Source organism: Aquarana catesbeiana, linkage group LG06 (assembly GCF_042186555.1).
Source record: "Aquarana catesbeiana isolate 2022-GZ linkage group LG06, ASM4218655v1, whole genome shotgun sequence".
Taxonomy (NCBI): domain Eukaryota; kingdom Metazoa; phylum Chordata; class Amphibia; order Anura; family Ranidae; genus Aquarana; species Aquarana catesbeiana.
In genome coordinates this window covers 45,569,845-45,596,232 of record NC_133329.1, presented here as the reverse complement: position 1 = coordinate 45,596,232, position 26,388 = coordinate 45,569,845, and the positions used below count along the sequence as shown (strand labels likewise).

Below are 26,388 nucleotides of genomic sequence, written 5' to 3'. Positions count from 1 at the left end.
AAACCTGGCCCCGCCCTCTTTCTCTCTCATTGGCTCACTGAATTTGATAGCAGCGGGAGCCAATGGCGCCACGCTGCCGTCTCAGCCAATGAGGAGAGGAGTCTCTGGCAGCCGAGACACTCCTGCAACATCGCTGGTTAGAGATGGGCTCAGGTAAGTATTAGGGGGGCTGAGGGCTGCTGCACACAGAAGGCTTTTTATCTTAAAGCGGAAGTAATCCCATCCATAAAACAGTTACATTTCTGGCACGTGCCGGAAATGTAACACTCCAATTGGTTGTGCTCTCAACCAAACTGTCAAACCATCCAAGGGCCCTGAGATTAAAGGAGTTGTAAAGGCAGAAGGTGTTTTATCTTAACACATTCTATGCATTAAGTGGAAGTAAACCCTCCTATCATTTTCAGCCAAGGAAGCTGCCATTTTGGCCTCTTTAATCCACAACTGCCATGATGCTGTATATGTGAAAAGACCCCACGCCCTGGGGAACCCCGAGTTGGCGATCTACAGGGGCTCACTACCACAGACACTTCATATCATGTATATTTAATTATGTACTTTTGTTTTAGTGATTGATTACACACTTATATTTGCTATTTTCTGTGTCTATATATTTTTGAGGATCTTATGCACATGCTTTTATGAATAGGATCATATGTACTAGATTAATGGTTTCTTTCATAACGCTGCACTGATTGGTTTTTCATTGTGATATACTTACCTTAGAATGAAGTCCTCCAGCGGTCTGCTGTCACCACTGACATGACAGGGCTTCCATCTTCACATGGTCTTCCCTCCGAGTTTTCAGGCTCTGGCCGTCTAAATGGCCGAGCTGCAATGACATCACACACATGCATATGGGTGGGAGTCACGGCAGGGCACAGAGCTCTGAAGGGTTGGCACGAGTATTCCGTCCCTTCAGAGCGCATGCGCTGGTGACGTTACCGGCTGCAGAAACAGAGAATGTCTCCTAACCGGTGCACATTTAGGAGATATTCATTGTATCTACAGGTAAGATTTATTATAATCATACCTGAAGGTACAAATGTCCCAGCTGTGTTTACTACCAATTCAAGTAAGAAGATAAAAGCTTTACATATTTTGGTCCTATAATGAGGCTGTAAAGGTGAGGCAGTTCCCTAATAGCCAATATCCCTATCAGTAATTATTGAATCTTTACCTGTCAGAATGACAGGGAGGTCTCTGACGTCTTTTTGCAGCTCTGAACTATCATATGACTAAATGCTGAGAGCCACAAAGTAAGTCAATGCTGGAGAAGAGATGAGGTCTTTCACAATAAACTACGTCCTATGGGAACATTTCACAATGCCCACCAATCAATGTAGGACTAGGTCACTCTTCACATGGTACACTTTCCTTATCCCACAGAAATCTGTCCGTACCATGAAAGGGGATCGTTGTTTGAGTTTGTTCCCAGAGTCAAAGTTTCCTAATCCTCCCCGGCCTATAAGTCAAAGTAAGTAAATCTTGTAGCCAGAGAGAGATGGATCTCAATCACAACAGCAAATGTCCTGTTTGAAGAGAAATCATTTCTACAAGTGACTTAAAGTGGAACTTTACCCATAACAATGTGATAAAATATAATGTTCTTTAGCAAGGAACATACATTCCACAATAATAATTATGCAACTATACTGAGTGTTTGCTTTAAATTGCCTCCAACATTGCTCCTGTTTCTTCTCACTAGAGGTGGCCATTTTGCTGAAGCCCAGAATCCCTGAGCAGCAGTAAATCATAAACCCTTTGATTTAATGGTTTCAAAAAACAGTTACATTCCTGGAATGCCGGGATTAGTAACTGTCACATTTGCTTGTGTCCTCAACCAAACTGTCAAATCATCAAATGGTCGGTATCATAACTGATCACATGTGCAGCACCATGGCAGATACAGATCAAACAGAAGCAGCTTCCATGGCTGTAAAAAGGATAGGAGAGTTTTATTCCATTTTAAGGCTGTCAGCAGATCGGCCTCTACATATTCAGCAGTGCCTAAAAATGGACAACTGAGCATGTGCAGCAGGGTGAGACCGTGTATTACTGGATGTTACACAGTACTGTATAGACACTTATATTTATTGTTTTACAATCTATACCTGTAAAAGGGGCAGGTATGAAGTCATCTAGCAGGACTTCATTTTCTGACTAAAGTTCCTTTTTACCAGGCCTTGTGTGATATGTCAGTTGGTACAAATGATTAAACTGTAATAATAATTTCAGAAAACAATATCACATGACCAAGAGAACCAATCCTAGGCTTCCTTTCTATTTCAATCTGATTGGTTGCTGTTGGCAACATGATAAATTTAGGCGCAGAGCACGCTGCAAGACACAACATAAAATAGTGAAATAGAGGTGAGACTTACCTCGCTGTTCCAGGTCTCTGATCAGTGGGGGGTTATGTTTCTTTAATAAGTTGTATAAAATATCCTTGTCAGTATTACTCCACTCTCCGATCACAGAGTACAGCTTTCTCATTTTTCCTTCTGTGGTTGGTGCGGCCTGTATTGTGTCATACTGTTCAGATGTCAACAGACTCCTTGCCATAAGATCATCCAGAATTGGATCTATCAGAGGGATCCTATATATCAGTTCCTCCCGATATCTGTCCACAAAGTGCTTCTTTTCTGTCAATGTAAAATACATTAATAAACATTTTTTGAATCATTTGTTTTCCCTCGATGTCTACAATTCAATATGTTGGCAGAAGAATGTAGAAATCTATTTTTATTTCCAATATTTAGGAACAAAACCCATTATAATATAACACTAAAGTCACACTGGACTCCATTCACTGAAGTACATCACATGCGGTATTTAGGTGTTCGGACGAATTCCCCCTAAATATCACATGTGATCCTGAAATTGTCACTTCACTATGCCGATTTACCATATTCACCGCAAAACACTCAAAACGCTCAGAAAATACCCCAAAAATGGGTCAAAGTCAATTCACAGAAGGAAATAAATAATAAATGAATGTGGTAATTAAAATGTCTGTTACCCCAACATTTCATATTCCTGATCTGTGGTTGCTGTACCATGTACTTGTATGAGAAAGTCTCCTGTTCTCTTTGTATTGCTTCCTTTGTGTGAAATCCCCGGAGTTCCCGACAGCCAGGGCCGGTGTTCTGCCATATACTGTCCTCGTATCAGATAGTGTCCGCCTCGTACTGCGCAGGCGCAGCGCCTGCGCAGTACGGAGGAGCAGGAGATGCCGAAAATGCCCGAAGTTGATCAGCTGACCATCAGCTGTACACGGCGCTCGGGCACCTGTTAGCGATGGCAGTGTAAGAGGGCCCCTCGCGGGCTCGCTTCGCTCGCCACGCTTCGCTCGCCACGCTTCGGGCACGGCCTCGCTGCGCTCGGCAAATATTTATTCTGACTCTATGTCCACTTGGATAGTAGGGAATGATCCTGGACATAGGGTAAGAATAAATGCGCAGGCGCCGTGTACAGCTGACGATCAGCTGTTGAACTTCGGAGACTTTCGGCGTCTCTTTTGTCCTCCGTACTGCGCCTGCGCAGTACAGGGAGGACACTATATGATAGGGGACTGAATTCGATAAGACACCGGATTAACATAGGGGCTGGTGGAGCTGCAGCTCCAGGCCCCTCCCTCAATATAGGCCCATAGGCCTGAAGGAAGAGGAGCCCTCTGTGCACTGCATACATGGAGGAGACAAGTGTTAGTTAGTGAAGCCGAGTTCTGTCTCTGTCAATGCCTGACTCCTATCACAGGATCTGTTCCACTCACACAGATCCTCCATGTCTGGGAGCTGTCTGGGGGAGGGGCGCTGATGTTGTCCTAACCAGCAGGAGCCCGGGAGGAAGGACATCTCCCATGCTATTGAGATAAGGTTAGTACATTTGTTAGGGAGGTGTTTTATTGTGCTAGGGAAAGACTGCTGCTTCACCCCATGTAATGTGCTCTCTTGTGCCCAGTGCCCCCATGTAATGTGCTGTGCCCACCATGTCATGTCATGTGCATTGCAGTACCCCCCATGTAATGTGCTGTGCCCACCATGTCATGTCATGTGCATTGCAGTACCCCCCATGTAATGTGCTGTGCCCACCATGTCATGTCATGTGCATTGCAGTACCCCCATGTAATGTGCTGTGCCCACCATGTCATGTCATGTGCATTGCAGTGCCCCCATGTAATGTGCTGTGCCCACCATGTCATGTGCATTGCAGTACCCTCATGTAATGTGCTGTGCCCACCATGTCATGTCATGTGCATTGCAGTGCCCCCCATGTAATGTGCTGTGCCCACCATGTCATGTGCATTGCAGTACCCCCATGTAATGTGCTGTGCCCACCATGTCATGTCATGTGCATTGCAGTACCCCCCATGTAATGTGCTGTGCCCACCATGTCATGTCATGTGCACTGCAGTACCCCCATGTAATGTGCTGTGCCCACCATGTCATGTCATGTGCATTGCAGTACCCCCCATGTAATGTGCTGTGCCCACCATGTCATGTCATGTGCATTGCAGTGCCCCCATGTAATGTGCTGTGCCCACCATGTCATGTGCATTGCAGTACCCCCATGTAATGTGCTGTGCCCACCATGTCATGTCATGTGCATTGCAGTGCCCCCCATGTAATGTGCTGTGCCCACCATGTCATGTGCATTGCAGTACCCCCCATGTAATGTGCTGTGCCCACCATGTCATGTCATGTGCATTGCAGTACCCCCATGTAATGTGCTGTGCCCACCATGTCATGTCATGTGCATTGCAGTACCCCCATGTAATGTTCTGTGCCCACCATGTCATGTCATGTGCATTGCAGTGCCCCCATGTAATGTGCTGTGCCCACCATGTCATGTCATGTGCATTGCAGTACCCCCCATGTAATGTGCTGTGCCCACCATGTCATGTCATGTGCATTGCAGTACCCCCATGTAATGTGCTGTGCCCACCATGTCATGTCATGTGCATTGCAGTGCCCCCATGTAATGTGCTGTGCCCACCATGTCATGTCATGTGCATTGCAGTACCCCCATGTAATGTGCTGTGCCCACCATGTCATGTCATGTGCATTGCAGTGGCCCCATAAAATGTGCTGTGCCCACTATGTCATGTGCTGTGCATTGCAGTGCCCCCATGTAATGTGCTGTGCCCAGTATGTAATTTGCTGTGCATTGCAGTGCTCACTATGTAATGTGCACTGCCCACCATGTCATGTGCTGTACATTGCAGTGCCCACCATGTAATGTGCAGTGCCCACCATGTAATGTGATGTGCCATGCAGTGCCCACCATGTCATGTGCAGTTCCCACCATGTCATGTGCTGTGCCCACCCTGCCATGTGTTGTGCCCAGCATGTAGTGTGTTGTGCCCACTGTGCAATGTGCTGGGCTGTTCAGCAGTGCCCACCATGTCATGTGCAGTTCCTAACATGTCATGTCATGTGCATTGCAGTGCCCCCATGTAATGTGCTGTGCCCACCTGTCATGTGCATTGCAGTGCCCCCAGGACAGGGTGAACAGGGTGAAAGAGAGGGGATGAGAGAGAGAGAGGGGGTGAAAAAGAGAGAGAGAGGGGAGGTGAGAGTGAGGGGGTGAGTCTGTGGGGGGCACAGCATAGTACATTACAAGGGGGGGGGGGGGATAGCACAGTACATTACATGGTTGGCACTACATATTACATGGTGGATACATGGATACAGCACATTTAATGGTGGGCGAAGCACAGCACATTACATGGCGGGCACAGCACATTACACTGTTGGCACTGCCCAATACAGCACATTACAAGGTAGGCACAGTACATTATATGGTGGGCACAACACAGCACATGCACACGGTGGGCACAGGACCTTATATGGTGGGCACAGCACATGACATGGCGGGCACAGCTGAGCACATTACATGGTGGGCACTGCCCATTACAAGTGGGCACTGCACAGCACATTATATGGTGGGCACAGCATATTATTTGGTGGGTACTGCACATGGAATGTGGGCATTGCACAGCACATGACAAGGTGGGCACTGCATGACACCACATGATATGGTGGGCACTGCATGACACAGCACAGCACATTACATTGTGAGCACAGCACATTAATTGGTGGACACCGCACATGACATGGTGAGCCCTGCATAGCGCATTCCATTGTGGGTACTGCACGGCACATGCCATGGTGGACAACGTACAGCACATTACATGCTGGGTACAGCACATTACATGGTAAGCACTGCATGGCGCAGCACATGACATGGTGGGCACAACACAGCACCACAGGGTGGGCACTGCACAGTAATTTACATGGTGGGCACTGCACATGACACGGTTGGCACTGCATGGCACAGCACATTACATGGTGGATACAGCGCATTACATGGTGGGCACTGCATGGCACAGCACATGACGTGGTGGGCACAGCACATGACATGGTGGGCACTGAATGGCACAACACATTACATGGTGGGCACTGCATGGCATAGCACATTTCATGGTGGGCAATGCAACTGCGGATTACATGTTAGGAACTGCACATGACATGGTGGGCACTGCTGAACAGCCCAGCACATTGCACAGTGGGCACAACACACTACATGCTGGGCACAACAGATGGCAGGGTGGGCACAGCACATGACATGGTGGGAACTGCACATGACATGGTGGGCACTGCATGGCACATCACATTACATGGTGGGCACTGCACATTACATGGTGGGCACTGCAATGTACAGCACATGACATGGTGGGCAGTGCACATTACATAGTGAGCACTGCAATGCACAGCAAATTACATAGTGGGCACAGCACATTACATGAGGGCACTGCAATGCACAGCACATGACATAGTGGGCACAGCACATTTTATGGGGCCACTGCAATGCACATGACATGACATGGTGGGCACAGCACAATACATGGGGCCACTGCAATGCACATGACATGACATGGTGGGCACAGCACACTACATGGGGGGTACTGCAATGCACATGACATGACATGGTGGGCACAGCACATTACATGGGGGCACTGCAATGCACATGACATGACATGGTGGGCACAGCACATTACATGGGGCCACTGCAATGCACATGACATGACATGGTGGGCACAGCACATTACATGGGGGGTACTGCAATGCACATGACATGACATGGTGGGCACAGCACATTACATGGGGCCACTGCAATGCACATGACATGACATGGTGGGCACAGCACATTACATGGGGGGGTACTGCAATGCACATGGCATGACATGGTGGGCACAGCACATTACATGGGGGGCACTGCAATGCACATGACATGACATGGTGGGCACAGCACATTACATGGGGGCAGTGCAATGCACATGACATGACATGGTGGGCACAGCACATTACATGGGGGTACTGCAATGCACATGACATGACATGGTGGGCACAGCACATTACATGGGGGCACTGCAATGCACATGACATGACATGGTGGGCACAGCACATTACATGGGGGGTACTGCAATGCACATGACATGACATGGTGGGCACAGCACATTACATGGGGGTACTGCAATGCACATGACATGACATGGTGGGCACAGCACATTACATGGGGGATACTGCAATGCACATGACATGACATGGTGGGCACAGCACATTACATGGGGGCACTGAAATGCACATTACATGACATGGTGGGCACAGCGCATTACATGGGGGGCACTGCAATGCACATGACATGACATGATGGGCACAGCACATTACATGGGGGCACTGCAATGCACATGACATGACATGGTGGGCACATCACATTACATGGGGGGTACTGCAATGCACATGATATGACATGGTGGGCACAGCACATTACATGGGGGTACTGCAATGCACATGACATGACATGGTGGGCACAGCACATTACATGGGGGGCACTGCAATGCACATGACATGACATGGTGGGCACAGCACATTACATGGGGGTACTGAAATGCACATGACATGACATGGTGGGCACAGCACATTACATGGAGGGTACTGCAATGCACATGACATGACATGGTGGGCACATCACATTACATGGGGGGTACTGCAATGCACATGACATGACATGTTGGGTACAGCACATTACATGGGGGGTACTGCAATGCACATGACATGACATGGTGGGCACAGCACATTACATGGGGGTACTGCAATGCACATGACATGGTGGGCACAGCACATTACATGGGGGGTACTGCAATGCACATGACATGACATGGTGGGCACAGCACATTACATGGGGGGTACTGCAATGCACATGACATGACATGGTGGGCACAGCACATTACATGGGGGTACTGCAATGCACATGACATGACATGGTGGGCACGGCACATTACATGGCGGGTACTGCAATGCACATGACATGACATGGTGGGCACAGCACATTACATGGGGGCACTGCAATGCACATGACATGGTGGGCACAGCACATTACATGGGGCACTGCAATGCACATGACATGACATGGTGGGCACAGCACATTACATGGGGGCACTGAAATGCACATTACATGACATGGTGGGCACAGCGCATTACATGGGGGGCACTGCAATGCACATGACATGACATGATGGGCACAGCACATTACATGGGGGCACTGCAATGCACATGACATGACATGGTGGGCACATCACATTACATGGGGGGTACTGCAATGCACATGATATGACATGGTGGGCACAGCACATTACATGGGGGTACTGCAATGCACATGACATGACATGGTGGGCACAGCACATTACATGGGGGGCACTGCAATGCACATAACATGACATGGTGGGCACAGCACATTACATGGGGGCACTGCAATGCACATGACATGACATGGTGGGCACAGCGCATTACATGGGGGCACTGCAATGCACATGACATGACATGATGGGCACAGCACATTACATGGGGGCACTGCAATGCACATGACATGACATGGTGGGCACATCACATTACATGGGGGGTACTGCAATGCACATGATATGACATGGTGGGCACAGCACATTACATGGGGGTACTGCAATGCACATGACATGACATGGTGGGCACAGCACATTACATGGGGGGCACTGCAATGCACATGACATGACATGGTGGGCACAGCACATTACATGGGGGTATTGCAATGCACATGACATGACATGGTGGGCACAGCACATTACATGGAGGGTACTGCAATGCACATGACATGACATGGTGGGCACATCACATTACATGGGGGGTACTGCAATGCACATGACATGACATGTTGGGTACAGCACATTACATGGGGGGTACTGCAATGCACATGACATGACATGGTGGGCACAGCACATTACATGGGGGTACTGCAATGCACATGACATGGTGGGCACAGCACATTACATGGGGGGGTACTGCAATGCACATGACATGACATGGTGGGCACAGCACATTACATGGGGGCACTGCAATGCACATGACATGACATGGTGGGCACAGCACATTACATGGGGGGTACTGCAATGCACATGACATCACATGGTGGGCACAGCACATTACATGGGGGTACTGCAATGCACATGACATGACATGGTGGGCACGGCACATTACATGGCGGGTACTGCAATGCACATGACATGACATGGTGGGCACAGCACATTACATGGGGGTACTGCAATGCACATGACATGGTGGGCACAGCACATTACATGGGGGCACTGCAATGCACATGACATGGTGGGCACAGCACATTACATGGGGGCACTGCAATGCACATGACATGACATGGTGGGCACAGCACATTACATGGGGGCACTGAAATGCACATTACATGACATGGTGGGCACAGCGCATTACATGGGGGGTACTGCAATGCACATGACATGACATGGTGGGCACAGCACATTACATGGGGGTACTGCAATGCACATGACATGACATGATGGGCACAGCACATTACATGGGGGCACTGCAATGCACATGACATGACATGGTGGGCACATCACATTACATGGGGGGTACTGCAATGCACATGATATGACATGGTGGGCACAGCACATTACATGGGGGTACTGCAATGCACATGACATGACATGGTGGGCACAGCACATTACATGGGGGGCACTGCAATGCACATAACATGACATGGTGGGCACAGCACATTACATGGGGGCACTGCAATGCACATGACATGACATGGTGGGCACAGCGCATTACATGGGGGGCACTGCAATGCACATGACATGACATGATGGGCACAGCACATTACATGGGGGCACTGCAATGCACATGACATGACATGGTGGGCACATCACATTACATGGGGGGTACTGCAATGCACATGATATGACATGGTGGGCACAGCACATTACATGGGGGTACTGCAATGCACATGACATGACATGGTGGGCACAGCACATTACATGGGGGGCACTGCAATGCACATGACATGACATGGTGGGCACAGCACATTACATGGGGGTATTGCAATGTACATGACATGACATGGTGGGCACAGCACATTACATGGAGGGTACTGCAATGCACAAGACATGACATGGTGGGCACATCACATTACATGGGGGGTACTGCAATGCACATGACATGACATGTTGGGTACAGCACATTACATGAGGGGTACTGCAATGCACATGACATGACATGGTGGGCACAGCACATTACATGGGGGTACTGCAAAGCACATGACATGGTGGGCACAGCACATTACATGGGGGGGTACTGCAATGCACATGACATGACATGGTGGGCACAGCACATTACATGGGGGCACTGCAATGCACATGACATGACATGGTGGGCACAGCACATTACATGGGGGGTACTGCAATGCACATGACATGACATGGTGGGCACAGCACATTACATGGGGGTACTGCAATGCACATGACATGACATGGTGGGCACAGCACATTACATGGGGGTACTGCAATGCACATGACATGGTGGGCACAGCACATTACATGGGGGCACTGCAATGCACATGACATGGTGGGCACAGCACATTACATGGGGGCACTGCAATGCACATGACATGACATGGTGGGCACAGCACATTACATGGGGGCACTGAAATGCACATTACATGACATGGTGGGCACAGCGCATTACATGGGGGGCACTGCAATGCACATGACATGACATGATGGGCACAGCACATTACATGGGGGCACTGCAATGCACATGACATGACATGGTGGGCACATCACATTACATGGGGGGTACTGCAATGCACATGATATGACATGGTGGGCACAGCACATTACATGGGGGTACTGCAATGCACATGACATGACATGGTGGGCACAGCACATTACATGGGGGGCACTGCAATGCACATAACATGACATGGTGGGCACAGCACATTACATGGGGGTACTGCAATGCACATGACATGACATGGTGGGCACAGCACATTACATGGAGGGTACTGCAATGCACATGACATGACATGGTGGGCACATCACATTACATGGGGGGTACTGCAATGCACATGACATGACATGTTGGATACAGCACATTACATGGGGGGTACTGCAATGCACATGACATGACATGGTGGGCACAGCACATTACATGGGGGTACTGCAATGCACATGACATGGTGGGCACAGCACATTACATGGGGGGGTACTGCAATGCACATGACATGACATGGTGGGCACAGCACATTACATGGGGGGTACTGCAATGCACATGACATGACATGGTGGGCACAGCACATTACATGGGGGGTACTGCAATGCACATGACATGACATGGTGGGCACAGCACATTACATGGGGGTACTGCAATGCACATGACATGACATGGTGGGCACAGCACATTATATGGGGGTACTGCAATGCACATGACATGACATGGTGGGCACGGCACATTACATGGCGGGTACTGCAATGCACATGACATGACATGGTGGGCACAGCACATTACATGGGGGTACTGCAATGCACATGACATGACATGGTGGGCACAGCACATTACATGGGGGTACTGCAATGCACATGACATGGTGGGCACAGCACATTACATGGGGGCACTGCAATGCACATGACATGGTGGGCACAGCACATTACATGGGGGCACTGCAATGCACATGACATGACATGGTGGGCACAGCACATTACATGGGGGCACTGAAATGCACATTACATGACATGGTGGGCACAGCGCATTACATGGGGGGCACTGCAATGCACATGACATGACATGATGGGCACAGCACATTACATGGGGGCACTGCAATGCACATGACATGACATGGTGGGCACATCACATTACATGGGGGGTACTGCAATGCACATGATATGACATGGTGGGCACAGCACATTACATGGGGGTACTGCAATGCACATGACATGACATGGTGGGCACAGCACATTACATGGGGGGCACTGCAATGCACATGACATGACATGGTGGGCACAGCACATTACATGGGGGTACTGCAATGCACATGACATGACATGGTGGGCACAGCACATTACATGGAGGGTACTGCAATGCACATGACATGACATGGTGGGCACATCACATTACATGGGGGGTACTGCAATGCACATGACATGACATGTTGGGTACAGCACATTACATGGGGGGTACTGCAATGCACATGACATGACATGGTGGGCACAGCACATTACATGGGGGTACTGCAATGCACATGACATGGTGGGCACAGCACATTACATGGGGGGGTACTGCAATGCACATGACATGACATGGTGGGCACAGCACATTACATGGGGGGTACTGCAATGCACATGACATGACATGGTGGGCACAGCACATTACATGGGGGGTACTGCAATGCACATGACATGACATGGTGGGCACAGCACATTACATGGGGGCACTGGGCACAAGAGAGCACATTACATGGGGTGAAGCAGCAGTCTTTCCCTAGCACAATAAAACACCTCCCTAACAAATGTACTAACCTTATCTCAATAGCATGGGAGATGTCCTTCCTCCCGGGCTCCTGCTGGTTAGGACAACATCAGCGCCCCTCCCCCAGACAGCTCCCAGACATGGAGGATCTGTGTGAGTGGAACAGATCCTGTGATAGGAGTCAGGCATTGACAGAGACAGAACTCGGCTTCACTAACTAACACTTGTCTCCTCCATGTATGCAGTGCACAGAGGGCTCCTCTTCCTTCAGGCCTATGGGCCTATATTGAGGGAGGGGCCTGGAGCTGCAGCTCCACCAGCCCCTATGTTAATCCGGCCCTGGCTGTGCCCACCATGTCATGTCATGTGCATTGCTGTACCCCCATGTAATGTGCTGTGCCCACCATGTCATGTCATGTGCATTGCAGTACCCCCATGTAATGTGCTGTGCCCACCATGTCATGTCATGTGCATTGCAGTCAGGCCTGTACTGGCCATCGGGACTACCGGGAGTTTCCCGGTGGGCCGATGGCTCAGTGGGCCGGTTGTGTCACTACCCATCTGCCATCTCTACTCTGTGTCTGTCACTGACTATGTCGGGCCGACGCTAACGTTCCGCTCCTGCACCCGGCACACAAGCACCGCCCATCATCGTGCTGCTGCCACGACTTCACTCCCCCTAAGCAAACAGGCAGCCCCGTCCCGGCAGCGTGACGTCACTCACGGCCGGAGGCGGGGATGGGAACATGAGAGGAGCGTAGCGAGTTGCTGCCCTGTCAGCAGCCTGCAACCAAGAGGAGCCAGCGGCGGCGCTGCCGAGGAGGAGGTCAGTGGAACCAGCAAATTCATTATACTATAAATGATCTCTGGGTTTGGATAAAATCATGCTTGATTTCGATTTTTTTAAATGCTTTATTTGCAAAAGAAGCTAATTAATTTTTGGTCATATCTATTTAGCATTTGCAAACCAAAAGCCCAAGGGAAAGGCTAATTGGCAGGCTAAATGAAGGACATTTACTGAGACACCAAGAAGTATACAAATGTTTGGCAAACCCAATCCTGTCAAATTGCATCTCCTAATATTCTTGATGACTTATCATTCTTGTAGACTAACAAATAAAGATTTACATATCTCTACATATAGATGTTTATATATATATTTTTAAAGAAACATTTAATTTGCAGGTTTTTGGGCTCATATAAATTTTTGCTAAAGTGGCACATATACCTATACAACAATTTTGAGAGGCTTTGGTTAAAAAAAATCTGACAGCCTATATAGAAAAAAAAGCTATGGTTAATAACAAAAAAAAAGGGTTTAATAAACTGTTACTGTTTGTCTGTGATTTCTGTAATATGCAGCATGGCGGGGGAGGGGGTAAGGGTAAATGTACTGCCACTGGTCACGGTAAGGTCTCTTGCACACTGGGGCGGTGGGTGCGTAGGTGGTAAACCGTCAATTTCGTGGCGATATTTGGCCGCTAGCAAGGCGCTTTTACCCACCGTGCTAGCGGCCGATTCCCACAAGTTATTAATTGAACTGTTTCTTGTTAATATTATATTCAAAAATAAGATGTTATTTATAACTGTTTTTCTTATTTATGACACCTGCCATTGAACGGAGTGTAACTTACACATTTCATTCTAAAGGTGCCTGTAATATTGGAATGCATCTTTTTCTCTAAGTGCCGGTTCACACTGCCATATGCGAATCGCTGGGGAGTGTCAATACATTGTTAACGACACCCCCAGTTCAGCTTCCATATCGCACTGCGAACTGACAGTTCGGACATGAATCGGATTGCATATGTGTGAACACACATGCGATCCGATTGTGGTCCGAACAGAAAAAAGGGTCCTGTGTGCAGGACCGGTCCCAGGCGGGTGCACGGGGTGCAGTGAACCCAGGCGCCAGAGAGGTGGGGGCGCTGAAGCGCCAGAGTGCTCCCCTCCCTCCTCCTTCTCCCCTCCGTGCTTCTGGACACTTCTGGACAGCTCTGTCCGCAGGTCACCGCCGCGGAGCGGCCGCTGTGCTTTTCACTGCTAGAGCCCGTCCCCCCTCCCTCCTCCTGTCAGAGGAGAGCAGACGCCGGAGATCGGAGCGGCTGGTCTCTGTGTTGAGAGAGACCAGCCGCGCCGTGACTTCGCTGGGGGGAGGAGGGGGGGCGGCCCGTGCCTGCAGCCTGACACAGGTTCTCTCCTCTGTCTCTCACTCCCGCCTAAGCTGCTGCCTGTCTCGATCTGTTCTTCACCCCGGCGGCGCGGCTTCACACTGTCCTCTCTAGCTGCCGCACGGGTGTTATGTGTCTGTACTGATAGAGGGAGGTTTGTCCCTGGGGCGGTCTGTACTAATGGGGGGTTGTCCTGGGGGTCTGTACTAATGGGGGGTTGTCCTGGGGGTCTGTACTAATGGGGGGTTGTCCTGGGGGTCTGTACTAATGGGGGGTTGTCCTGGGGGTCTGTACTAATGGGGGGGTTGTTCTGGGGGGTCTGTACTAATGGGGGGGTTGTCCTGGGGGTCTGTACTAATGGGGGGGTTGTCCTGGGGGGTCTGTACTAATGGGGGGGTTGTCCTGGGGGTCTGTACTAAGGGGGGGCTGTCCTGGGGGGTCTGTACTAATGGGGGGGGTTGTCCTGGGGGGTCTGTACTAATGGGGGGGCTGTCCTAGGGGGTCTGTACTAATGGGGGGTTGTCCTGGGGGGTCTGTACTAATGGGGGGTTGTCCTGGGGGTCTGTACTAATGGGGTGGTTGTCCTGGGGGGTCTGTACTAATGGGGGGTTGTCCTGGGGGGTCTGTACTAATGGGGGGGTTGTCCTGGGGGTCTGTACTAATGGGGGGTTGTCCTGGGGGGTCTGTACTAATGGGGGGGTTGTCCTGGGGGTCTGTACTAATGGGGGGATTGTCCTGGGGGTCTGTACTAATGGGGGGTTGTCCTGGGGGTCTGTACTAATGGGGGGTTGTCCTGGGGGTCTGTACTAATGGGGGGGTTGTCCTGGGGGGTCTGTACTAATGGAGGGGGAGTTGTCTTGGGGGGGGTCTGTACTAATGAAGGGGGGTTGACCTGGGGGGTCTGTACTAATGAAGGGGGGGATTTGTCCTGGGGGGGTCTGTACTAATGGAGGGATTTGTCCTGGGGGTCTGTACTAATGGAGGGGGGTGTTTGTCCTGGGGGTCTGTACTAATGGAGGGGGGTGTTTGTCCTGGGGGTCTGTACTAATGGAGGGGGGTTGTCCTGGGGGGGTCTGTACTAATGGAGGGGGGTTGTTCTGGGGGAGTCTGTACTAATGGAGGGGGGTGTTTGTCCGGGAGGGTCTGTACTAATGGAGGGGGGATGTCCTGGGGGGGTTGTACTAATGGAGGGGGGTTTGTCCTGGTGGGGGGTCTGTACTATTGGAGGGGGGTTTGTCCTGGTGGGGGGTCTGTACTAGAGGAAGGGGGGTTTGTCCTGGGGGGTCTGTACTAATGAAGGGGGGATTTGTCCTGTGGGGGTCTGTACTAGTGGAGGGGGGGTTTCCTGGGGGGTCTGTAGTAATGGTGGGGGTTTGTCCTGGGGGGTCTGTACTAATGGAGGGGGGGTTTGTCCTGGGGGGTCTGTACAAATGAAGGGGGGATTTGTCCTGTGGGGGTCTGCACTAATGGGGGGGTTGTCCTGGGGGGTCTGTACTAATGGGGGGTTGTCCTGGGGGTCTGTACTAATGGGGGGTTGTCCTGGGGGGTCTGTACTAATGGGGGGTTGTCCTGGGGGGTCTGTACTAATGGGGGGGTTGTGCTGGGGGTCTGTACTAATGGGGGGTTGTCCTGGGGGGTCTGTACTAATGGGGGGGTTGTCCCGGGGGTCTGTACTAATGGGGTTGTCCTGGGGGTCTGTACTAATGGGGGGGGTTGTCCTGGGGGTCTGTACTAATGGGGGGTTGTCCTGGGGGGTCTGTACTAATGGAGGGGGAGTTGTCTTGGGGGGGTCTGTACTAATGAAGGGGGGTTGACCTGGGGGGTCTGTACTAATGAAGGGGGGGATTTGTCCTGGGGGGGTCTGTACTAATGGAGGGATTTGTCCTGGGGGTCTGTACTAATGGAGGGGGGTGTTTGTCCTGGGGGTCTGTACTAATGGAGGGGGGTGTTTGTCCTGGGGGTCTGTACTAATGGAGGGGGGTTGTCCTGGGGGGGGTCTGTACTAATGGAGGGGGGTTGTTCTGGGGGAGTCTGTACTAATGGAGGGGGGTGTTTGTCCGGGAGGGTCTGTACTAATGGAGGGGGGATGTCCTGGGGGGGGGGTTGTACTAATGGAGGGGGGTTTGTCCTGGTGGGGGGTCTGTACTATTGGAGGGGGGTTTGTCCTGGTGGGGGGTCTGTACTAGAGGAAGGGGGGTTTGTCCTGGGGGGTCTGTACTAATGAAGGGGGGATTTGTCCTGTGGGGGTCTGTACTAGTGGAGGGGGGGTTTTCCTGGGGGGTCTGTAGTAATGGTGGGGGTTTGTCCTGGGGGGGTCTGTACTAATGGAGGGGGGTTTGTCCTGCGGGGTCTGTACTAATGAAGGGGGGATTTGTCCTGTGGGGGTCTGTACTAGTGGAGGGGGGGTTCTCCTGGGGAGTCTGTACTAATGGAGGGGGTTTGTCCTGCGGGGTCTGTACTAATGAAGGGGGGATTTGTCCTGTGGGGGTCTGTACTAGTGGAAGGGGGGTTCTCCTGGGGGGGTCTGTACTAATGGAGGGGGTTTGTCCTGGGGGTCTGTACTAAGGGGGGGGGCTGTCCTGGGGGGTCTGTACTAATGGGGGGGTTGTCCTGGGGGGTCTGTACTAATGGGGGGGCTGTCCTAGGGGGTCTGTACTAATGGGGGGTTGTCCTGGGGGGTCTGTACTAATGGGGGGTTGTCCTGGGGGTCTGTACTAATGGGGTGGTTGTCCTGGGGGGTCTGTACTAATGGGGGGTTGTCCTGGGGGGTCTGTACTAATGGGGGGGTTGTCCTGGGGGTCTGTACTAATGGGGGGTTGTCCTGGGGGGTCTGTACTAATGGGGGGGTTGTCCTGGGGGTCTGTACTAATGGGGGGTTGTCCTGGGGGTCTGTACTAATGGGGGGTTGTCCTGGGGGTCTGTACTAATGGGGGGGTTGTCCTGGGGGGTCTGTACTAATGGAGGGGGAGTTGTCTTGGGGGGTCTGTACTAATGAAGGGGGTTTGACCTGGGGGGTCTGTACTAATGAAGGGGGGATTTGTCCTGGGGGGGTCTGTACTAATGGAGGGATTTGTCCTGGGGGTCTGTACTAATGGAGGGGGGTGTTTGTCCTGGGGGTCTGTACTAATGGAGGGGGGTGTTTGTCCTGGGGGTCTGTACTAATGGAGGGGGGTTGTCCTGGGGGGGTCTGTACTAATGGAGGGGGGTTGTTCTGGGGGAGTCTGTACTAATGGAGGGGGGTGTTTGTCCGGGAGGGTCTGTACTAATGGAGGGGGGATGTCCTGGGGGGTTGTACTAATGGAGGGGGGTTTGTCCTGGTGGGGGGTCTGTACTATTGGAGGGGGGTTTGTCCTGGTGGGGGGTCTGTACTAGAGGAAGGGGGGTTTGTCCTGGGGGGTCTGTACTAATGAAGGGGGGATTTGTCCTGTGGGGGTCTGTACTAGTGGAGGGGGGGTTTTCCTGGGGGGTCTGTAGTAATGGTGGGGGTTTGTCCTGGGGGGGTCTGTACTAATGGAGGGGGGTTTGTCCTGGGGGGTCTGTACTAATGAAGGGGGGATTTGTCCTGTGGGGGTCTGCACTAATGGGGGGGTTGTCCTGGGGGGTCTGTACTAATGGGGGGTTGTCCTGGGGGTCTGTACTAATGGGGGGTTGTCCTGGGGGGTCTGTACTAATGGGGGGTTGTCCTGGGGGGTCTGTACTAATGGGGGGGTTGTGCTGGGGGTCTGTACTAATGGGGGGTTGTCCTGGGGGGTCTGTACTAATGGGGGGGTTGTCCCGGGGGTCTGTACTAATGGGGTTGTCCTGGGGGTCTGTACTAATGGGGGGGGTTGTCCTGGGGGTCTGTACTAATGGGGGGTTGTCCTGGGGGTCTGTACTAATGGGGGGGTTGTCCTGGGGGGTCTGTACTAATGGAGGGGGAGTTGTCTTGGGGGGGTCTGTACTAATGAAGGGGGGTTGACCTGGGGGTCTGTACTAATGAAGGGGGGGATTTGTCCTGGGGGGGTCTGTACTAATGGAGGGATTTGTCCTGGGGGTCTGTACTAATGGAGGGGGGTGTTTGTCCTGGGGGTCTGTACTAATGGAGGGGGGTGTTTGTCCTGGGGGTCTGTACTAATGGAGGGGGGTTGTCCTGGGGGGGTCTGTACTAATGGAGGGGGGTTGTTCTGGGGGAGTCTGTACTAATGGAGGGGGGTGTTTGTCCGGGAGGGTCTGTACTAATGGAGGGGGGATGTCCTGGGGGGGGGTTGTACTAATGGAGGGGGGTTTGTCCTGGTGGGGGGTCTGTACTATTGGAGGGGGGTTTGTCCTGGTGGGGGGTCTGTACTAGAGGAAGGGGGGTTTGTCCTGGGGGGTCTGTACTAATGAAGGGGGGATTTGTCCTGTGGGGGTCTGTACTAGTGGAGGGGGGGTTTTCCTGGGGGGTCTGTAGTAATGGTGAGGGTTTGTCCTGGGGGGGTCTGTACTAATGGAGGGGGGTTTGTCCTGCGGGGTCTGTACTAATGAAGGGGGGATTTGTCCTGTGGGGGTCTGTACTAGTGGAGGGGGGGTTTTTCCTGGGGAGTCTGTACTAATGGAGGGGGTTTGTCCTGCGGGGTCTGTACTAATGAAGGGGGGATTTGTCCTGTGGGGGTCTGTACTAGTGGAAGGGGGGTTCTCCTGGGGGGTCTGTACTAATGGAGGGGGTTTGTCCTGGGGGTCTGTACTAATAGAGTTGGGGTTTGTCCTGGGGGTCTGTACTAATGGAGGGGGGTTGTCCTGGGGGGTCTGTACTAATGAAGGGGGGCTTTGTCCTGGGGGGATCTGTACTAATGGAGGGGGGGTTGTCCTGGTGGGGGTCTACTAATGGAGGGGGGGTGGTTTGTCCTGGGGGGGTCTATACTGATGAAGGGGGGGTCTGTACTGAGAGAGGGGTTTATACTTAGTGGGGGGTCTGCACTGACGAAGGGGGGTCTATACTTAGTGGAGGGGAGTCTGTACTGAGGGGCGACTAAAGTTGGTGGAAGGAGGGTGACACCATGTTATACCGCACCTGGTGACACCAACCCTAGTGACGTCACTGCAGCTGCGGGCTCTCCTTTCGCCCCTTCCCCTCCCTCTCCCTCTCCTCCGCACGTGCACTGCTATACTAGTGAACGGCGCTGGCCAGCACAGCCTCCCACTATGTTTCTTCCCCCGCCTTTATATCAGCCAGGGAAAAATAGAATAGAAAAAGGAGAAGAGGATTGTGGGATATGTAGTCCCGAGGACTGGCAGCCCCACTGTAACACGGAAACTGCAGCCCACACAGCAGGCTCAGCTGAATGGGAGAGAGAGATACAGGAGCCTGGGAAAGCTTTCAGGGAAGTACACCCAGGACTCCAGAGTGAGAGGGCAGTGCTGAGGGAACACCATCAGAGAGGAAACCCCACTGCCCTGCGCCACCAGAGGGAAAGACACACAGCCTTGTGCCATCCCTGGCAGAGAAAGGAATGGAGTCATTGCCAGAATACAGATCTGGGTTCTACCCAGCGGAGTCACCATGGGCAATTCAGAGTGAGCTGACTCCTGATCAGAGGAACCATCGCTGGGTCAGGTGAGAGGGCCGATCGGCCATTATCTACTAACGTCCATAGGAACTGCAGTCTCTGACCATCTCATGTATCGTGTCTTCAGTCTCTGACCTTCTCTTGTATCATGTCTGCAGTCTCTGACCATCTCTTGTATCATGTCTGCAGTCTCTGACCATCTCCTGTATCATGTCTGCAGTCTGACCATCTCTTGTATCATGTCTGCAATCTCTGACCAGCTTCTGTACCATGTCTGCAGTGTCTGACTGTCTCTTGTATCATGTCTACAGTCTCTGACCATCTATTCTATCTTGTCTGTAGTCTCTGACCATCTCCTGTATTATGTCTGCAGTCTCTGACCATCTCTTGTATCATGTCTGCAGTCTCTGACCATCTCCTGTACTATGTCTGCAGTCTCTGACTGTCTCTTGTATCATGTCTACAGTCTCTGACCATCTCCTGTACTATGTCTGCAGTCTCTGATCATCTCCTGTACTATGTCTACAGTCTCTGATCATCTCCTGTACTATGTCTACAGTCTCTGATCATCTCCTGTACCATGTCTGCAGTCTCTGATCATCTCCTGTACTATGTCTGCAGTCTCTGATCATCTCCTGTACCATGTCTACAGTCTCTGATCATCTCCTGTACTATGTCTGCAGTCTCTGATCATCTCCTGTACTATGTCTGCAGTCTCTGATCATCTCCTGTACTATGTCTGCAGTCTCTGACTGTCTCTTGTATCATGTCTACAGTCTCTGACCATCTCCTGTACTATGTCTGCAGTCTCTGAACATCTCCTGTACCATGTCTGCAGTCTCTGATCATCTCCTGTACTATGTCTGCAGTCTCTGATCATCTCCTGTACCATGTCTGAAGTCTCTGATCATCTCCTGTACATGGTATGAAGTCTCTGATCATCTCCTGTACTATGTCTGCAGTCTCTGACCATCTATTCTATCTTGTCTGTAGTCTCTGACCATCTCCTGTATTATGTCTGCAGTCTCTGATCATCTCCTGTACTATGTCTGCAGTCTCTGACCATCTATTCTATCTTGTCTGTAGTCTCTGACCATCTCCTGTATTATGTCTGCAGTCTCTGATCATCTCCTGTACTATGTCTGCAGTCTCTGATCATCTCCTGTACCATGTCTGCAGTCTCTGATCATCTCCTGTACCATGTCTACAGTCTCTGACCATCTATTCTATCTTGTCTGTAGTCTCTGACCATCTCCTGTATTATGTCTGCAGTCTCTGACCATCTCTTGTATCATGTCTGCAGTCTCTGACCATCTCCTGTACTATGTCTGCAGTCTCTGACTGTCTCTTGTATCATGTCTACAGTCTCTGACCATCTCCTGTACTATGTCTGCAGTCTCTGATCATCTCCTGCACCATGTCTGCAGTCTCTGACCACCTCCCGTACTATGTCTGCAGTCTCTGATCATCTCCTGTACTATGTCTGCAGTCTCTGATCATCTCCTGTACTATGTCTGCAGTCTCTGATCATCTCCTGTACTATGTCTACAGTCTCTGATCATCTCCTGTACCATGTCTGCAGTCTCTGATCATCTCCTGTACTATGTCTGCAGTCTCTGATCATCTCCTGTACCATGTCTACAGTCTCTGATCATCTCCTGTACCATGTCTGCAGTCTCTGATCATCTCCTGTACCACGTCTGCAGTCTCTGATCATCTCCTGTATCATGTCTGCAGTCTCTCTCCTGTATCATGTCTGCAGTCTCTGATCATCTCCTGTACCATGTCTGCAGTCTCTGATCATCTCCTGTATTATGTCTGCAGTCTCTGATCATCTCCTGTACCATGTCTGCAGTCTCTGATCATCTCCTGTACCATGTCTGCAGTCTCTGATCATCTCCTGCACCATGTCTGCAGTCTCTGATCATCTCCTGTACCATGTCTGCAGTCTCCGATCATCTCCTGTACTATGTCTGCAGTCTCTGACCATCTCTTGTATCATGTCTGCAGTCTTTGACCGTATCCTGTATTATGTCTGGGGACTCTTTCTAACAGAAGCCCTCTCTGTGTGCATCAGAGAGACTCCCCTTCAGGTCTCATTGGTGTTCTCTCTTCCTGTATTTTCTTTTTTGTTAAGAGATCATGGGAGGATTTCAGGGTAACGAAGACTTCTTAGAGGAGCAGCTCTGTATTTGAGTCGTTGCCATAGAATCGTTTGTAAAGGGGAGGAGTTGGTAAGATGACGACGCCCATGTGGGGGCGCCAGAAATATTTCTGCACCCAGGCGCCGGTGACCCTAGGATCGGCCCTGCCTGTGTGTGTTTGCACCGATAGCGGTGCGATATCAGCCATACTATCTCTATGGCTGATATCGCACCACACAGACATCGCATGTAATGTGAACGGCAGTGCGCTGCGAATTACATGCGATGTCTGTGCGATGTTTGGCATCGCACCAGTGTGAACCGGCACTAAATGAAAAAAAAAACGTTTATACGTACAGTGGAATGTTTTTACGTTTTTTGCGCAATTGCGTATAGTTTATATACTGTTTTTGTGAGTGTTTGCAAAATTAAAGTGGGCCGGTCTGGATGAAGTCCAGGGCCAAATTTTTGTCCCAGTCCAGCCCTGATTGCAGTGCCCCCCATGTAATGTGCTGTGCCCACCATGTCATGTCATGTGCATTGCAGTGCCCCCATGTAATGTGCTGTGCCCACCATGTCATGTCATGTGCATTGCAGTACCACCATGTAATGTGCTGTGCCCACCATGTCATGTCATGTGCATTGCAGTGCCCCCCATGTGCTGTACCCACCATGTCATGTCATGTGCATTGCAGTGCCCCCCATGTAATGTGCTGTGCCCACCATGTCATGTCATGTGCATTTCAGTGCCCCCATGTAATGTGCTGTGCCCACCATGTCATGTCATGTGCATTGCAGTGCCCCCATGTAATGTGCTGTGCCCACCATGTCATGTGCATTGCAGTGCCCCCATGTAATGTGCTGTGCCCACCATGTCATGTGCATTGCAGTACCCCCATGTAATGTGCTGTGCCCACCATGTCATGTCATGTGCATTGCAGTACCCCCCATGTAATGTGCTGTGCCCACCATGTCATGTGCATTGCAGTGCCCCCATGTAATGTGCTGTGCCCACCATGTCATGTGCATTGCAGTGCCCTCCATGTAATGTGCTGTGCCCACCATGTCATGTGCATTGCAGTGCCCCCATGTAATGTGCTGTGCCCACCATGTCATGTGCATTGCAGTGCCCCCCATGTAATGTGCTGTGCCCACCATGTCATGTCATGTGCAATGCAGTACCCCCCATGTAATGCGCTGTGCCCACTATGTCATGTCATGTGCATTGCAGTGCCCCCATGTAATGTGCTGTGCCCACCATGTCATGTCATGTGCATTGCAGTACCCCCATGTAATGTGCTGTGCCCACCATGTCATGTCATGTGCATTGCACTGCCCCCATGTAATGTGCTGTGCCCACCATGTCATGTCATGTGCATTGCAGTGCCCCCATATAATGTGATGTGCCCACCATGTCATGTCATGTGCATTGCAGTGCCCCCATGTAATGTGCTGTGCCCACCATGTCATGTGCATTCAGTACCCCCCATGTAATGTGCTGTGCCCACCATGTCATGTCATGTGCATTGCAGTGGCCCCATGTATTGTGCTGTGCCCACCATGTCATGTCATGTGCATTGCAGTACCCCCCATGTAATGTGCTGTGCCCACCATGTCATGTCATGTGCATTGCAGTGGCCCCATAAAATGTGCTGTGCCCACTATGTCATGTGCTGTGCATTGCAGTGCCCCCATGTAATGTGCTGTGCCCAGTATGTAATTTGCTGTGCATTGCAGTGCTCACTATGTAATGTGCACTGCCCACCATGTCATGTGCTGTACATTGCAGTGCCCACCATGTAATGTGCAGTGCCCACCATGTAATGTGATGTGCCATGCAGTGCCCACCATGTCATGTGCAGTTCCCACCATGTCATGTGCTGTGCCCACCCTGCCATCTGTTGTGCCCAGCATGTAGTGTGTTGTGCCCACTGTGCAATGTGCTGGGCTGTTCAGCAGTGCCCACCATGTCATGTGCAGTTCCTAACATGTAATCCGCAGTTGCATTGCCCACCATGAAATGTGCTATGCCATGCAGTGCCCACCATGTAATGCGCTGTATCCACCATGTAATGTGCTGTGCCATGCAGTGCCAACCGTGTCATGTGCAGTGCCCACCATGTAAATTACTGTGCAGTGCCCACCCTGTGGTGCTGTGTTGTGCCCACCATGTCATGTGCTGCGCCATGCAGTGCTTACCATGTAATGTGCTGTACCCAGCATGTAATGTGCTGTACGTTGTCCACCATGGCATGTGCCGTGCAGTACCCACAATGGAATGCGCTATGCAGGGCTCACCATGTCATGTGCGGTGTCCACCAATTAATGTGCTGTGCTCACAATGTAATGTGCTGTGTCATGCAGTGCCCACCATATCATGTGGTGTCATGCAGTGCCCACCTTGTCATGTGCTGTGCAGTGCCCACCATGCCATGTGCAGTACCCACCAAATAATATGCTGTGCCCACCATATAATGTGCTGTGCAGTGCCCACTTGTAATGGGCAGTGCCCACCATGTAATGTGCTCAGCTGTGCCCGCCATGTCATGTGCTGTGCCCACCATATAAGGTCCTGTGCCCACCGTGTGCATGTGCTGTGTTGTGCCCACCATGCAATGTGCTGTGTAGTACCAACCATGTCATGTGCTGTGCCCACCATATAATGTACTGTGCCTACCTTGTAATGTGCTGTATTGGGCAGTGCCAACAGTGTAATGTGCTGTGCCCGCCATGTAATGTGCTGTGCTTCGCCCACCATTAAATGTGCTGTATCCATGTATCCGCCATGTAATATGTAGTGCCAACCATGTAATGTACTGTGCTATCCCCCGCCCCTTGTAATGTACTATGCTGTGCCCCCCACAGACTCACCCCCTCACTCTCACCCCCCCTCTCTTTCTCTTTTTCACCCCCTCTCTCTTTCTCATCCCCTCTCTTTCACCCTGTTCTCTCTCTCACCCCTAGGGATGAGCTTCGTGTTCGAGTCGAACCCATGTTCGACTCGAACATCGGCTGTTCGATCGTTCGCCGAATTGCGAACGTTATGGGCCGTTCGCGCTAAATTCGTGTGGCGCGTCACGGCCCATAATTCACTGCGGCATCGCAGTGCATTGCTGGCTGATGATTGGCCAAGCATGCACTATGACCCGCATGCTTGGCCAATCACAGCGCTGTCAGTAGAGAGAGCTGTAATTGGCCAAAGCCAGGGTGGCTTTGGCCAATTACGGCTCAGGGCATTTAGTACACACCCCACACTATATAAGGCCGCCTGCACGGCGGCCCTGTGTAGTGTGTGTTCCGGTGTGCTGAGAGATAGAGAGAGAGAGAGACAGTGTCATTTGATTTGAGTTAGATAGATTAGGCAGAACAGTCAGTCAGTTAGCTGCACTTACAGTGTATTGTGTATATATATGCATCCCAGGTGTTGCATATATATATATACACTGTATTCAGTTTAGCTAGATCCGTTCCTGTTATCTTCTATCTAGACTATTTACATTTAATGCAGTGCGTCCTGCTCACAGTGTTCAGCTAGATCCGTTCCTGTTATCTTCTAGACTATTTACATTTAGTGCAGTGCGTCCTGCTCACAGTGTTCAGCTAGATCCGTTCCTGCTATTTACATTTAGTGCAGTGCGTCCTGCTCACAGTGTTCAGCTAGATCCGTTCCTGTTAAATTCCT

General features: G+C 51.2%; 1 protein-coding gene across 1 annotated transcript in view; it reads right to left on the bottom strand.

The window, feature by feature from the left end:
* The window catches only part of LOC141148367 (uncharacterized), a 636,575-nt gene that overhangs the window by 587,522 nt on the left and 22,665 nt on the right, over window positions 1–26,388 (bottom strand). Inside the window, exon 2 of the mRNA XM_073635776.1 lies at window positions 2,382–2,642. Coding sequence (XP_073491877.1) covers window positions 2,382–2,642 — 261 coding nt within the window. The remainder of the gene's footprint in view (window positions 1–2,381; window positions 2,643–26,388) is intronic.